The 14,862-nt window shown below is 40.5% G+C and overlaps 1 protein-coding gene across 3 annotated transcripts in view; it reads left to right on the top strand.

Annotated features, from left to right (window-relative positions):
* The window catches only part of LOC118791246 (myoferlin-like), a 36,919-nt gene extending 23,489 nt beyond the window's left edge, over positions 1-13,430 (top strand). For 2 of the 3 annotated variants that reach the window (XM_036548549.1, XM_036548563.1), the window contains 23 exons: positions 112-189; positions 432-613; positions 932-1,090; positions 1,945-2,046; positions 2,405-2,566; positions 2,791-2,956; positions 3,814-3,890; positions 6,419-6,430; positions 6,659-6,757; positions 6,877-7,005; positions 7,223-7,378; positions 7,643-7,734; positions 7,829-7,999; positions 8,341-8,489; positions 8,827-8,966; positions 9,055-9,143; positions 9,241-9,336; positions 9,753-9,894; positions 10,119-10,218; positions 10,373-10,566; positions 10,818-10,927; positions 11,316-11,463; positions 12,047-13,430. In XM_036548549.1, the coding sequence (XP_036404442.1) occupies positions 112-189; positions 432-613; positions 932-1,090; positions 1,945-2,046; positions 2,405-2,566; positions 2,791-2,956; positions 3,814-3,890; positions 6,419-6,430; positions 6,659-6,757; positions 6,877-7,005; positions 7,223-7,378; positions 7,643-7,734; positions 7,829-7,999; positions 8,341-8,489; positions 8,827-8,966; positions 9,055-9,143; positions 9,241-9,336; positions 9,753-9,894; positions 10,119-10,218; positions 10,373-10,566; positions 10,818-10,927; positions 11,316-11,463; positions 12,047-12,079 (2,786 nt within the window). In that variant the 3' untranslated portion in view covers positions 12,080-13,430. The remainder of the gene's footprint in view (positions 1-111; positions 190-431; positions 614-931; positions 1,091-1,944; positions 2,047-2,404; positions 2,567-2,790; positions 2,957-3,813; positions 3,891-6,418; positions 6,431-6,658; positions 6,758-6,876; positions 7,006-7,222; positions 7,379-7,642; positions 7,735-7,828; positions 8,000-8,340; positions 8,490-8,826; positions 8,967-9,054; positions 9,144-9,240; positions 9,337-9,752; positions 9,895-10,118; positions 10,219-10,372; positions 10,567-10,817; positions 10,928-11,315; positions 11,464-12,046) is intronic. The other variant, XM_036548557.1, reaches the window with a different exon arrangement.
* Positions 13,431-14,862: the final 1,432 nt, after the last annotated feature.

Genomic DNA, 14,862 nt, shown 5'->3' on the forward strand with positions numbered 1-14,862 from the left:
TGTGGTTGTCTGCTCTATGGTGAGCATCATAAGATTCTTAGCAATCAAAGGGATTGATGAGACGTATTATATTGATGACTAATGCAATAACTTGCAATATTTCCTCTGCAGGGTCTTTTGTGTACCATCTCAGGGTGTATGTTTATCAAGCTAGAAACCTTATGGCAAAGGATAAGGACAGTTTTTCAGGTAAGGCATTGGTAATCAAGCATTTATATCCTGGTATTCTATTGAGATATGATGAAGTAAAGCACTGAACCTGCTCAATACTTTACATTTTGTTATGTGGGTATTTAGGTAAGCAAGATTACTTAGGAAAGTGTCACATGGGGTGAGCTCAGTCAGTATTTCCTCAAGCATTTTTGTGGCTGACTTTTTTTCAGTTCATAATTGTCTAGATTCTTGGACATGATTTTTTTTTCTCATCATAGATCCATATGTCCATGTGTCATTCCTACACGTGAGCAAAACCACAGAGATCATCAAGACTACTTTGAACCCAACGTGGGACCAAACTCTAATCTTCAATGACATTCAAATATATGGGGACCCCCAGACCACTGCCAGCAACCCACCCAGTGTGGTCCTCGAATTCTATGACTGCGACCAAGTGGTGGGTGTGATTGGTGTCAGATATTTCTTCTGTTTCTGGAATTAAGTGGGAGTTTGATTATGATCTACATCGAGTGCATGAATGAACTGGAATGCCTGTCTTTTCTCCATATTATCCTAATACAGACGATTCTGCTTCCATTTATGCTATGATTTATGATGAGAGACTGCAGGGGTCTGAATTGTTACAGTTGCACTAGAGCTTTGTACCTGAGAGCTGCATGCCTGTGGTAATTATTAAGGGTTAAAAGCTGTGAGCTCTGGTGCATGCGTGGCATTATTGGGCTCCGGGGGTGAGTGAGCATCCTTTGTGCCCCAGGGTAAAGATGAGCTGCTGGGCAGGAGCATGTGTGCCCCCCTGGTGAAGCTGAACCCCAACATGGACGTATCGCCAAAACTCCTTTGGTACCCCATCACTCAGAAGGGCAAGTCTGCTGGAGAGGTGCTGGTGGCTGCAGAGCTCCTACTCAAGGACAAGGTACCGTAGCTTGTGTCACATTCTGGGGTCCTGGGGTCACCTAAGGTACACAAGGTTACTATCAATTAGCCAATCAAATGTTTGGTGTTGTGCTTTTCACAATTATATTGTCATATAAGGCTTGACAAGGCTCTTTTTCCAGGTGAAATACAGAAAATCCCCGAACCAACAGAAAAAACAAAAGTGAGACCAAGTGGGGAGAAAACTAAAAATTTCCCTGACCACTTGCAAAAGGCAGTGGAGATTAATCTTACATATTTCCAGCAGTTAGACATGTTACAGTACAGGTGTATGAGTCTATAAGTGACAGTCAGTGTGCCTGTGTGACAGTCAGTGAGCTCTACAGAAGGCTGTAGAGCTCAGCAGCAGATCAGAGTTCTGGTCTCCTGCATTCTTGGTGGTTGGGTGTTTTATTTGTTAGGAGTGCTGTGCTGACAGTGCATACAGGACACCTCTGTGTGGAAAGGGTTGTACTGTTAATGTTTGCCTTTCCACATTTGCATGTCATGCAAAGTGTTTGTTAGGTGACTGTCATGTCAGTCACACATGCCTCTGGGAAAGGCAGAGAGGTAGAAAAATGCATGTTCTCGGCATCTTTCCTTATGAGCGTGTGGACTGTGGATAGAATGATCAGTGGTGAGAAACACCCTATAGGTGAATGAGTGAACAATCATGAATAACTTATTTTTGACCCAGTACCTAAAACTTAAAACCCTTTCAAGAGTGAGAGAAAAGTATTACGCCTGTACTGTCCTGTACTATGTATGTCTGGCTGTAGTTTTCCTGGGTGTGCCTGTGCTGCTGTAGACTTGTGAAGCTGCAGTTTTTTTATTGTTATTTTCCTCCAACTGCAGGGGAGTGAGACAGACCTGCCCATCGTCCCTCCTAAGAGATCTGCGAATCTATACATGGTCCCCCAGGGGATACGGCCAGTGGTGCAGCTCACTGCTGTCGAGGTAATGCTACGGCCCCCCTCATCTCCATCTGCAGACAGACCCAGAGATCCATGCCAAAGCAGAGCAACTCGCAAAAGCTTAAATGTTTTTCATTAACTACAGCTGCATACTGAAGCAATTTGGGTTGGGTATCTTGCCAAAAGGGACAACAAGAGTGGTTGGTCGGGGGGGAAGGAACCAGCAAGCTTTTGGTTAGGAGCCCACCTCCTTACAACTATGCCACACCGCTGCCTGTATTTCTGCGTCACATTCATGCATTAAGAAAAATGCAACAGCGGGGTGTGTGATGGGCACGTCAGTGTTGAGGATGTTTTTTTTTTTTGTTGTACCTGTGTTGTTTACTTGTGTGGTGTTCCAGATTCTGGCCTGGGGTTTGCGCAACATGAAGACCTACCAGCTGGCCACAGTGTCCTCGCCAAGCCTCATCGTGGAGTGCGGAGGGGAGGTCGTTCAGTCGGCCGTCATCAAAAACATCAAGAAGAACCCCAACTTCCCCGGATCTGTCCTCTTCCTTAAAGTGGTACGAACCCTTGCGCTGAAAATGTTTCTGAGTGGGTTCACTCTGGGAGGTGCAGTCCTTTTAAAGGTTCAAACACTTCTGCAGCGGACTGATACTGATTCTTTAAACTGCCGTTAGTTATGGTTTCGCGTTTTAAGCCATTTCTAGACTTAAAGCTCTGGAAACTAGAGCTGTGACAGACTATAGTCTGAACAGCAAAGGAATGATTGTGTGTGACTCTGCAGCTTCTGCCCAAAGAGGAGATGTACACCCCTCCCATTGTGCTGAAAGTGATTGACCACAGGCCTTTTGGGAGGAAGCCCGTCGTGGGACAGTGCACCATAAACTCCCTGGAAGAGTTCCGCTGTGACCCCTACGTCACCAAGGCTGAAGTGGCCATGACATCGAAGGGTACTAACACGTTCTCATCCAATTAATTTTTGGTATATACTGCCACCTCATGGTGTAAATTAAACCTGCAGCCAGTATCAGCCGGAAAATGAGTGCTTAGAATATTAATATTGTACTGAAATTAAGTTGCTTTAACACATATTGAATGCGAGGTTCCATTTCCTTGTCCTTATGATATTCAACTTTACCAGTTGTATCTCCACGTATGCCTAAAATGAAAAAAAAAATGTGCCAAAAGCACCCATTACAATGTAGTACAATCCAAAAAGCACACATACACAAAAACACACTAATGTTCAGTCACAATGTTCAGTGGTTAGTCATGCAAATGTTGTAGGATAAAGATGATTTGGTGCAGAAACAAAAAAAAAACTTCAAACTGGTGGATCAATGACTGAACTAGTAACCAAATTAAGACATTAACATGTCTGAATTTAAGCAAGTCTGCATTTCTCAAAAGCTGCTGTCTGAAAAATGAAAACGAACCAGCAATGCACGTAGTCATATCACTATTTGTAACAGTAGAAATTAACTGAATCTTAGACCACAAGTGCCATCTAAGTGATCTACTATCAAGCCCTACAAATGTAGTGTATCCAAATGCAAGATAAGTGAAACATGTTTTTTAAGCAGACACATCAAATGTGAAATTAATTTGTTTGCACGGGAATATGTTTACCTCTGTATAAACAAGTACCAAATACTTTGTATTAATCAAATACTATTGATTAATAACTGATTTTAAGTGGCAAAACGTTTTCAGCTCATGTCATACATAGGTAATAGGTGCTGCAGTTCATTTCTTAGCAGAATGTCTTGTGCTGGCTTGGTTAACCTTGTTTTGTGGCCTTTGTCAGTGGCTCTGATGGCGGCTCCCCCTCGAGCCTTCACTGTCATAGATATGGAGGACAAGAGGCCTCTCCTTGAAGCTCAGGTACGTTTTGCTTGGTGGAAAACTCCTTTATTTGTGTTGCTTCTTTATGGGCTTTCTCATTGGCAACCAGAAACTGATTTGATCTGCATTTGTCTGGTTCAGTCTCCTGTGTGAAAACAAAATCAAATTGGCCCAGGGATCAGGTCAAACTTGCCTAATGTCACACCAGGGCGAAAACTGATCTTGTGTAACAGCATGCGATTTGCATGCATTGCGGCATCATAAAGTTCTCCTCAAGAGTACTTATGATAGTCCTATCATAGTGGCAAATATGATATCCATATCATAGTCTTGGTGACATAAAATGTGGGCATGCACATGCATAGCTACTGCAGTGATTATGAGTTGGTTTCTGCCCTGTCACGCTTTATTTGTGCTGCAGTTTTAACTTCCTGCTGTGCAAGAGCCACATGAATAAATTAACCCCAAATCCATATTTAAATGGTCTGGTCTCAAACTGGAGCACCCCTCGAGCGAACATTTGCCCTATTGTTGTTTTTGTGAGAAAGTCCATTTTGATTAAAAAAAACCCCCAAGGTACTAATGCTAATTCTAACATGTGCTAACTCCCTGGCAATACTTAAGCTTTGCTAATGATTAACAGTTATTTTCAGATGTGAGTTCTTTGCTATAACAGTTACAGTGCTTCCTCATTATACACTGACTTCCTGTAAAAGTTACAGGGCTCCTACAGTACATAGTCCCATTATTAGCTATTCTCCATGCTGTGGAACCATTGTGATGTGCTATAATTGTGTGTGATAGGGCTTATATAATTAATGTAAAGGCACTAGACACAAGACAGGACAAGACACAATTGTACTGGGTCTATGTAACAGCTTTTACTCCTTAGAGATTCCTCCTCAGACTTGATAACTTTTAAGGAATGAATCACGAGTATTAAACACATCTTTTCATAGATTATATTCTGAATTACAGTTTATGCACACTATGTCAACTGCTGTCAGCAAAATGGCCACCACAGCCGCCCGTCTTGTATGTATGGTTCAAAGCTGAAAGCTGGGTGATCGCTCTGCTGGGTCCGAGGTGTCTTGTCACCAAAGCTTCATCACTGTCTTGATCACTTTCCTCCACAGAGTGATTTTGGACTGAAAGATGGTGAAGGTTGGGAGTATGATGTTCAAAGTCAATGCGATTTAAAAGTCATTTGTGATTTTGGTCAATGAATATCGCTGAAGATGATAGTTTTTCTTAAAAAATCAGTGTCAAATGAACTTTTAATCTGCAATCTGTTGTCACCAAAACAATTTACAAATTTTTGAAAAAGTTACGACTTTCTGTATGGTACAGCACCATTGAATGCAATGAACACCCTAGCCCCTTCTACTCCAGATGCACATGATGTGCATTTCAGTTTTGCAAGATTCCATGATGAAAAATTGATATGAGAGCTGTTCTTGGAATTTCCCCTTTTCATGCATCGGAAAGATTTTTGCTGTGCTGCTCAGTAAAGGATTCACAAATTGCAGGACTCTCCAATGTGTCTTTAAATGGATTTACAAATATGTGGAATCATGCAAAAAATCCATAATATCTGATTTGTGAATATAAACTGCTGTGTGTATTTTGTCACATGCTTTTTAAATTGTTATAAGCATCCCTTCCATATTAGGTGCTTGATAAAAGTAATATACTCCGTTTGAAACCCTTTAATGAACAGAAATTTGTCAATGACCACGAAAAATGACTTTGACTTGATACATTCTTCAAATGAATACCTTCACTGCCTTGCTCTCCAAAAGCGCTCACCCAAGATCTAATTAAAAATGCACTCAGGCAATGACACTTGCCTTCACGGGTATTTCTATTAATCTGGGCATTAAAGAGAGGGCTCCTTTTTTTTGAAAAAAGAAAAAAAAGAAAATAACTTGGTATGTTTTATGACATAAGAGTAAATTATACCTCTGTAGAAAATGCCCCTTGAATTTCTTCGCTTCTTTACTTTTTCAGCAGTCACATGTTAAAATCCTAAAGATGCACGTATTGAAATCGATGACATGCATTTGAGTTTATGTTGGTTACATTAATGTGTGTCTAATGGTAATCTTTAACAGCAAAAACAATAGTAATTGGGAATATTTTAACTGTTGGGTTACACTACAAATTTTTGGATACTGAGAGTTTGAGAGAACCTCTCAAACTGAGCTACATACCTCCCTCGCAAGAGAAAAACACAAATGTCCAACTTTGGGAATTAACCTTATTGTATTTTAATCAGTTGTATTAATCAGTTCAGTCATATGCAACACATCCAAGGCATAAAGGCTATTTGTGTGAGATGACATGCATTGCAGTAAGGCACAAATACATGTACGATAGAATATAATTGCCAGGATCTCTTGAATTGTAACTTCATCAGGGGAAGGTATGTAACGGAAGGATCACTACGCTGAATGTATACTGCACTACACTGAAGTTGGAAGTGTATTTGAGTTTCCTCAGTGTTTTACTCACTAATTTTCTCTTTGGTTTTCCATCATTTTGAATCCCATCCTTTTTCTGAATAGCATGCAGAAAAGGTGAGGCCCGTTTTCTTTGCTGGGTATAGATTACTGTTCTTCAAAGCAATACACTTGACCTATTTATTAAGTTGTAAGTTCTCATGCATCTTGTAAAACTTGAGTAAATTGAGTTCTGACACACAAGGGACTACCAGTTTATATTGATTTAAAAATTATTTGACTTTTGTTGTACTTTACAGGCATTTTTCAGGCTCTGTACAGTCTAATCGCAATGTTGACTTTCAGGAAAAAGAGACAGTTGATTGGTGGAGTAAATTCTATGCCTCAACTGGAGACCATGAGAAGTGTGGCCCTTACCTACAGAAAGGATATGACACCTTAACGGTGAGACTGCACCAATTTGTATTTTGGATGTTTTGACTTACAATTTCCATGTTCAGAGTGGTTTCGGTGTCACAAAATTTGAAAGAATGTGCCTATAGTTTCGAATGTCTGCATTTCAGGTCTTCGACAATGAACTTGAGGACCTTCCTGAGTTCCAAGGGCTGACTGACTTCTGTAACACCTTCAAACTGCAGAGGGGTAAGGTGGATGATGACGACGAAGACCCGACTGTGGTGGGCGAGTTCAAGGTGAGGCCATCACTCCTTACATTCTTATTGAATCAAGTGACTAAAAAGACTTGTGTTTTACTGTTTGTGTGTCTTGAAAGGAACTGGTTTTGAGCATTCAAATCCGTGTCCACTCTTTCTCAGTGTCACCACTGTCCAGTAATGATTTCAGTATTGGTATGGATCCGCTGCTTACGTGTGTCCCTCATTGACCACCGTTCTGACTGCTTGTTCACAGGGCTCATTTAAGGTGTACCCGTTGTCAGATGACCCTAGCGTCCCTCCACCCCCTCGGCAGTTTCGAGAGCTCCCTGACAGTGGGCCTCAGGAGTGTCTGGTCAGGATTTACATAGTCCGAGCCATTGACCTGCAGCCAAAGGACAACAATGGTTTGGTGAGTTTAGTCCGGTCTCTTCTGGCTTTCAGCTCACTGTAGAGTGAGTGGGTCATGCTGTATACTAAGCCTGAAACAATGCTCATTCTACACTCACTATGGTCCTCAATGAGTGCTCATTCTAAATTCATTGTAGGCCTCAGTGTTCATCCTGCACCTATTTTGAGTATCTCAGTGCTCCTGGCTGACCTTATTTCTGTTATTTGTGCATTTTATGAAAATGTATAGATGTAAAGAATATCTGTTATACTGTCCTTTCTGCAGTGTGATCCTTATATAAAGATCTCTCTGGGAAAGAAGTCCATTGATGACCGAGACAACTACAAGCCGAATACCACAAGCCCAGTGTTTGGAAAGTAAGTAGAATTTTCTTTGGGAGGATTTAAGCAAGAAAATGTGTTGTCAGAAGCATACAACTAAATGTCCATTCTTGTTTTTTGTTTTTTATAGAATGTTTGAAGTTTCCTGCTTCCTTCCTCAAGAGAAAGACCTGAAAATCTCTGTCTATGACTATGATTTACTGAGTCGTGATGAGAAAGTTGGGGACACTGTGATTGACCTGGAAAATCGGTTCCTGTCTCGTTTTGGTTCATATTGTGGGTTACCCCAGACATACTGCATGTAGGTATTTTTAGTTTTTTTAGTGAATTAAATCTAATACAGTTACCGTATGTCATTGTGATTAGGGACCACCTTGTTGCAGAAAGTTACATGTTCAGATCATGGATGGGGAAATGCTCGTCTGGCCTTGAGTAAATCCAGGCATGTAAATGGAAAATATAAACTGTGTGAATTGCTCTGAATGAGGGCATTTACTAAGAAATTATTAGTGGCCAATTTCCACACTGGTGCCTGAAGCATCAGTACCTCCTCTTTAAATTAGTGGGACTCCTTTATGGTTTGAAACAGATATTTAAAAGCTTGAATTTGATTTTTTTTTTTTTTTTTGTCCCTCCAAACAGCTCTGGAATCAACCAATGGCGAGACCAACACAAACCATCTCAGATCTTACACAATCTGGCAAGGCTAAAAGGCATCTCTGCACCCTTGATGGGCGACGATGGCAAAACATTGACATTCGGAGGCCGAGAGTACAGCCTGTCTGAATTCGGTATGCTTGGTGTTCAGCTAGATAGATAATCTTATTATTTTTCTGTTGTAAAAGTGAAGGTTAAAAAAGAAAGTGTTTGCAGGCAAACATCAGTGCTTTGAAAAATTCATATACTAATGAGAGATTTGCAGTTTTGAGTTTTGATACCAGTTTAAAATTGCTCCATATGTAGTGAGTATTCTCTTCTACACAGTACACAACAGAAAATGATACAGGCCATGAATTAGTGGAATATTGCATTCCAGTTGAACTCATTGGAACCTGTGTATTTTTTTCAACTGATAATTATTATAACGTTATTACTACATTACTCTTGGGTTGTTTTATCAATATACAGAAGCAAACAAAGAGATCCACCAGCACCTGGGCCCAGCCAGTGAGCGCATCGCTCTGCACGTGCTCAGAACACAAAGCCTGGTGCCCGAGCATGTGGAGACCAGGACACTGTACAGCAGCTTCCAGCCCACGCTGTCGCAGGTCAGGGCTCAAGGTCTTAAGCACACAGCTCTCTACCTCACACTGGCTCCTTTATTCTTTGGGATAATTGTTCCTCCTCTGTGTTCAGGGAAGAATTCAAATGTGGGTTGACATATTCCCCAAAAGTCTGGGACCTCCAGGACCTCCCTTTGACATTGCTCCACGCAAAGCCAAAAAGTAAGCTCAGTGGAGTTCGTTTACAAGTTGGTATTTAGTGCATGAGCAGTGTTTCATGTGAGCAGTAGCGACAAATGTTTCCCTTTTTTTGTTAAAGATATTTCCTGCGTGCCATTATTTGGAACACGACTGATGTGACATTGGATGAAACCAGCATCACTGGAGAGCACATGAGTGATATCTATGTCAAAGGGTAATGTGTTAGGACAGCAGGCCCTTGCATGTGGTTGCTTTTAGGCTCCTCTGTTGATATTCCATGAAATACAAGATGCTAATTAGGTATGGATTATTTCACATGTTGATGGGCTGATGTTCCTTATGAAGACATGAGCTTGCTTTAAGTCTTGCTGGGATTTGACCTGTAGTTCATCTCTAAATCATCTATGATAACCTTGAAGTGGCAGCTTCCGATGCCATTAGAACTTTGAGGACAGTGTACAATAATGAAGTGAAATTCTGCTGTTCACCCCACGGCTGTCTTTTTAGGCTCAGTTCAAACACACTTGTGGTCTGGCTTTGTGTTAAAATGGTTTAGTTCCATTAAGCACATTGAAATGACATCCTGTGAGTTCACATAATTAAGATGTGAGTAATTCTCTTGATTTGCAGGTGGATGCCAGGAATGGAAGAAGACAAACAGAAGACCGATGTACATTACAGGTCCCTGGATGGAGATGGCAATTTCAACTGGAGATTTGTTTTTGGATTTGACTACCTGCCTGCTGAACAACTGTGCCTCATCTCTAAAAAAGTGAGTGTGTGCATTACCTTATGCTTAATTGAACAAATGTGTCCTTTGCAAAGAGTATGTATACATGAAGGTGTATTTCCTTGTTATGATCTCCGTGGTTACTCCTATAGTTTGTGTTCACTTTACTTCACTGTTCACTGTACTTCTCTATCTGTACTAGTTAGTGGTGCATGTTGAGACAGCAGTAGCTAGTTCTCACATTGTAATCCTTTTTTTTAAAACAGGAACATTTTTGGAGTCTTGACAAAACTGAGTTCAGGATACCCCCGAAGCTGATGGTTCAAATATGGGATAATGACAAGTTCTCGCTGGATGACTACCTGGGTAAGAGGCATCTCATTTCATAAAAAGCAGAAAGGCCTCATAAACCACTTTGATATATTGATATAATGCAGAATATTGAATCACTTGGTTGTGCAGGACTGATTCTGAAATATGAATGCAGAAGTGATAGATGTGATCTTGTTCTCTGCAACAGGCGCACTTGAACTGGATTTGAACAACTTGGTTCCCCCTGCCAAGACCCCAGAGAAGTGCAGCCTTAAGATGCTCCCGGATGTGACTGGTGCTCCTCCAGTGAAAGGCGACCTCGCCAAATCGCTGTTTGCACAGAAATCTGTCCGAGGCTGGTGGCCATGCATGATCGAACAGGACGGGAAAAAAGTGCTGGGCGTGAGTAAACTGGCTAAGACCAGAGATGATAGAGACCAAGGGAGAGCACAGAGACCAGCCCTTACAAATGGCTGGCGTTGGATTTTAAAAGTGTCATTTTTAACATGGACTCTTGTTGTGTCCTGGTAAAACTGACAAAGTTAGGGAGCGTCTAATTTGTTTAAATGGTATTAGGATCTGAAATGTCAGGAAAAAAGCACAAATGGATGCTGTGGGATTTAATCAAGTTGTGTGTTTGGTGTCATTCTCAGGGGAAGGTTGAAATGACACTGGAAGTTGTGAGTGAGAAGGAGATGGATGAGAGGCCTGCTGGGAAGGGAAGGGATGAACCCAACATGAACCCAAAGCTGGATCCTCCTAAGTAAGGAAGCATTGCTGGTTCTCTCTTTTTCTTTCTTCTGTAGAATGGCAACATCAGATATCAACCATACCCTCCCATTACTTATTTTTTGCTAGCTGTGTACTAGGTGTATACCTGGCCATATGTAACTACACATTTAGTATACAAACAGGAAAACTGTGCAAATGCACATCTGTCCAAGAGGCAACAATGGACTGTCTACAGAATTGTGAACACGCATCTTTAGGTATAACAAATCCAGTATGAATCGTAAGTATCAGCTGACAACCAGTCATATATATAGTAGTATAAGCTCAGTAGGTTGATTTTTTTTTTTTTGTTTTTTTTAATGAAGGTGAGGAGTGATTCTGCTGTACTGTACTGTCCTTTTGTACCCCCTTTCCCACAGACGTCCTGAAACCTCCTTCTTTTGGTTCACAAATCCTTGCAAGACCATGAAGTTCATTGTCTGGCGTAGATTCAAGTGGCTCTTCATTGGATTCCTCATTCTGATACTGGTGCTGCTCTTCGTTGGAATCCTCCTGTATTCACTACCAGTAAGGATCAGCTGTCACTGTGTAATACAATATGGGAGGGGCCGTGCATGCTGAAAATTGTCTTAAATGTAGAAATGCCTGCCATGTAATTGTTATGTGTGCTCAGCATTTTTAAAAGAGTGAAAGGTTTACATTTCTCAGCAGACCTGGGTCTGGGACACTGTCATGCAAATTATGTCTGTATGATATCAATATCATCCTATGTAATTATGTTTTTCATTGTAGGGGGAAAGTTAACAGTCTTGATCATCTTGCTTTGCATGTTGGGTGAAAATACTTTGAAGATACTGTGTTGGGTCTTTCTTAAACATAGGTTCAAAATAAATATCAGGAAGACCTTGGAGTCTTTTATTAACTAGTTTTATGAAGATTATTTTATGAAGCCTCAGTTTTGTCTCAGTGCACCTGAACTGGACCAGTTGCCAAACAGAACAGGTTGATACAATGACTATTCACCCCTTGGGATGAATTAAACATGAAAAACAATTTGTTGAATGCATTCAGATAAAAATCGCCAGTATTTAATACTCCTCACATTTGTGTAAACATTGATCAAACTCACAAGTTGTCCTCCTTTTTTCAGAACTATGTTGCGATGAAAATTGTGAAGCCTTAATGAGGACGGAAGAAAGCGGCTACATCCAGATCCAACAGTAAAGTCAAGAATCTCTGACCAAAAAGACAGACCATCATGGTCTGTCCATGCATAACATTTTTTTTTTCTTTTATAGAGCATGTTTCTTTTTTAATGGAAATGCACATAACATATATAGTTCTTAACAGAGTTGCTCCCTTTTTGCTAGGTGTTCTTAGGCACATTGTACCCTATACCCCCAAAACTTTTAAATGCACTATTTCTGTTGTTTATACTACTATCTGTTGAAGTCAGTAAAAGGTTAAATATCTGGAACATTGTGTATGGAAACTGTATAACAATGCAACAAAACAGCAGCCACCAGGCTACGCATGTTCAGAGGTTTGTTGTCTGTGGTAAACAATGATTTTGTTTCGATATGCACTTTGAAATCTGTATTTTGTATGTTTTTATTAACATGGCATTCTACATTCTTCATGGTTTTAAAAGATGAGAAAAATATGAACGTGTTAATAGTGCAGATTGCAATGTAAGTTTAGTGAAATAAAATGGATGGATAAAATCGTGACCACAATGAAATGGCATTGATGAACTTAACTGCTGTAACAGAAGGCCTCATGTGCTGGTGGAGGAGTACTCTTGAAGATGTTCCAAATGTCATCACAAGTTTTCTCTTTGAAAATGTTATCCTCTAGGGGAATATTACTGTAGGGTATGTTATATTGCAATTTTGAATTTGTGCATAAATGTATTGTGCTTATGAATTCATTGTAGCACATGTACTCATTTTAGCACTAGTTATGACAGCACTGTGTGAGGAACTGACACATGGTCAGATGGGGCTGATTTTGTTCAGTTATGTTCCATCGTCCGTATATACGCTCGCTCTGGATAACAGCAGCTGCCAAATGACTACATGTAAATACATGTGAAACTCTCTACGTTAAGTAACAGGTTTTACTGTTTTACAGAGGAAGGAACTGATTGAGGATGCTGTTGTATCTAAACTTTCTCTGTCTCACTTTTAAGAAAAGGAACAGGCTTACTCATTTTTACAAGGGCATACCTGCTCTTTCCAACAATCATTTGTTTCCAGTTAATGTAGAGGAAAACATATAAAATGACAAATCACATGTTTGTTCCATTCCTTGATGGAACTGCATGCAAATGCTTGCAAAAAAATTCTGTAAATCAAAATGGGCTATAGTTATAGCTCCTCTCTCCTGTTGTATGAGTAGCTAATAATTAAAGTCCCCACAACCTAGCCATTTCAAACAGATTTCTACTGCACTGCAGCTACACAGTGCTTTAAAAAAAACGAGAATTTCCTAAAATACAACTAAATCTTTGTCATCATATTCTGTACATCTTTTACACTGTAGCCCACTGAAAAGCACTACCAGTAATACCATGTACAAACACATGCTGTAAATCTGATCCTAAGGCAACTACTGTATATCCTATTACATGGTTATCTGTCATGATGTATCTGTATCATACATCCAATTAATTTGGAATAGTGATTGTTATTCTGAACTACAATGGTATTAGATATATCAATTTGATTATACTACAGTGAAATGTTTTCTGAGGGTGTAAATGATTTTAATAGCTAGATACACTAGATGGACAAAAGTATTTGGATGCCTGACCATTACACCAATAGGGACTGTAATGACATTATATTCAAATACATATACTTTAATATGGAGTTGGTCCCCCTTTGCAGCTATAACAGCTTCCACTCTTCTTGGAAGGCTTTCCACAAGATTTTGGATTGTTTCTGTGGGAATTTGTGCCAATTCATTCTGTAGAGCATTTATGAGGTCAGACACTGTTGTTGGACGAGAAGGCCTGGCTCGCAATCTCCGTTCCAGTTCATCCCAAAGGTGCTTGATGGGGTTGAGGTCAGGGCTCTGCGCGGCCCAGTCAAGTTCTTCCACACCGAACTCATCAAACCATGTCTTTATAGTCCTTGCTTTGTGCACTGGGGCACAGTCATGTTGGAATAGAAAAGGGCCTTCCCCAAACTGTTGCCACAAAGTTGGAAAAATAGCATTGTCCAAAATGTCTTGGTATGCTGAAGCATTACAGTTTTTCCCAATTGCTAACACACTATAACCGGTTCCCTCAGCAAGAAAACCTATAGCCTTGCCTCATTTCTCAAAAGATACACACAACTATAAACACAATTCACATGTTTTCACACAAGCTTCTATGGTTAAAACCCTTTTTGCAAAACTATGCAAAAGTGGCCAAATGAATCATTCACTGCACCGTATGTTCATTCAGCAAACACAGGCAACCAATAAAATACACTCAAGTCATTATCATCCAAACTCAAAGAGCACACCTTTCCCCAGGTGTAAACACAAAGCCACTAAATTAGTGACACATCAATCAGAATCACAGGATCTCTATAAACAGGGCCATTTGTTTGCATGCAATTTTTGAACTTGATGGGATGCCTCAGCCCCATGAGTATATCTTTGTTGATGAGGCAGGGTTTAACCTCACAACAAGGTGCAGAAGGGGACAGAACATCATTGGTCACCGTGCCATTGTGAAGGTTCCTGGCCAGACAGGAGGCAACGTGACTCCTATGTGCTGAATCAGTAATCAAGGGGTCCTCCACCGCCATGCCACTTTGGGCTCATATAATTCCACATATCTGCTTGAATTCCTAGGTCAACTTTACCAGTGACTTCAACAGGAAGGACAATGCAGGCGTCCAACCCCAGAGTAGGCAAAACACTCTCAAACTTGAATATTCCCCCCACCAAGTTTCACCAAGTTTCACTGTC

The sequence above is a fragment of the Megalops cyprinoides genome, chromosome 1 (genome assembly GCF_013368585.1).
Source record: "Megalops cyprinoides isolate fMegCyp1 chromosome 1, fMegCyp1.pri, whole genome shotgun sequence".
Lineage (NCBI taxonomy): Eukaryota > Metazoa > Chordata > Actinopteri > Elopiformes > Megalopidae > Megalops > Megalops cyprinoides.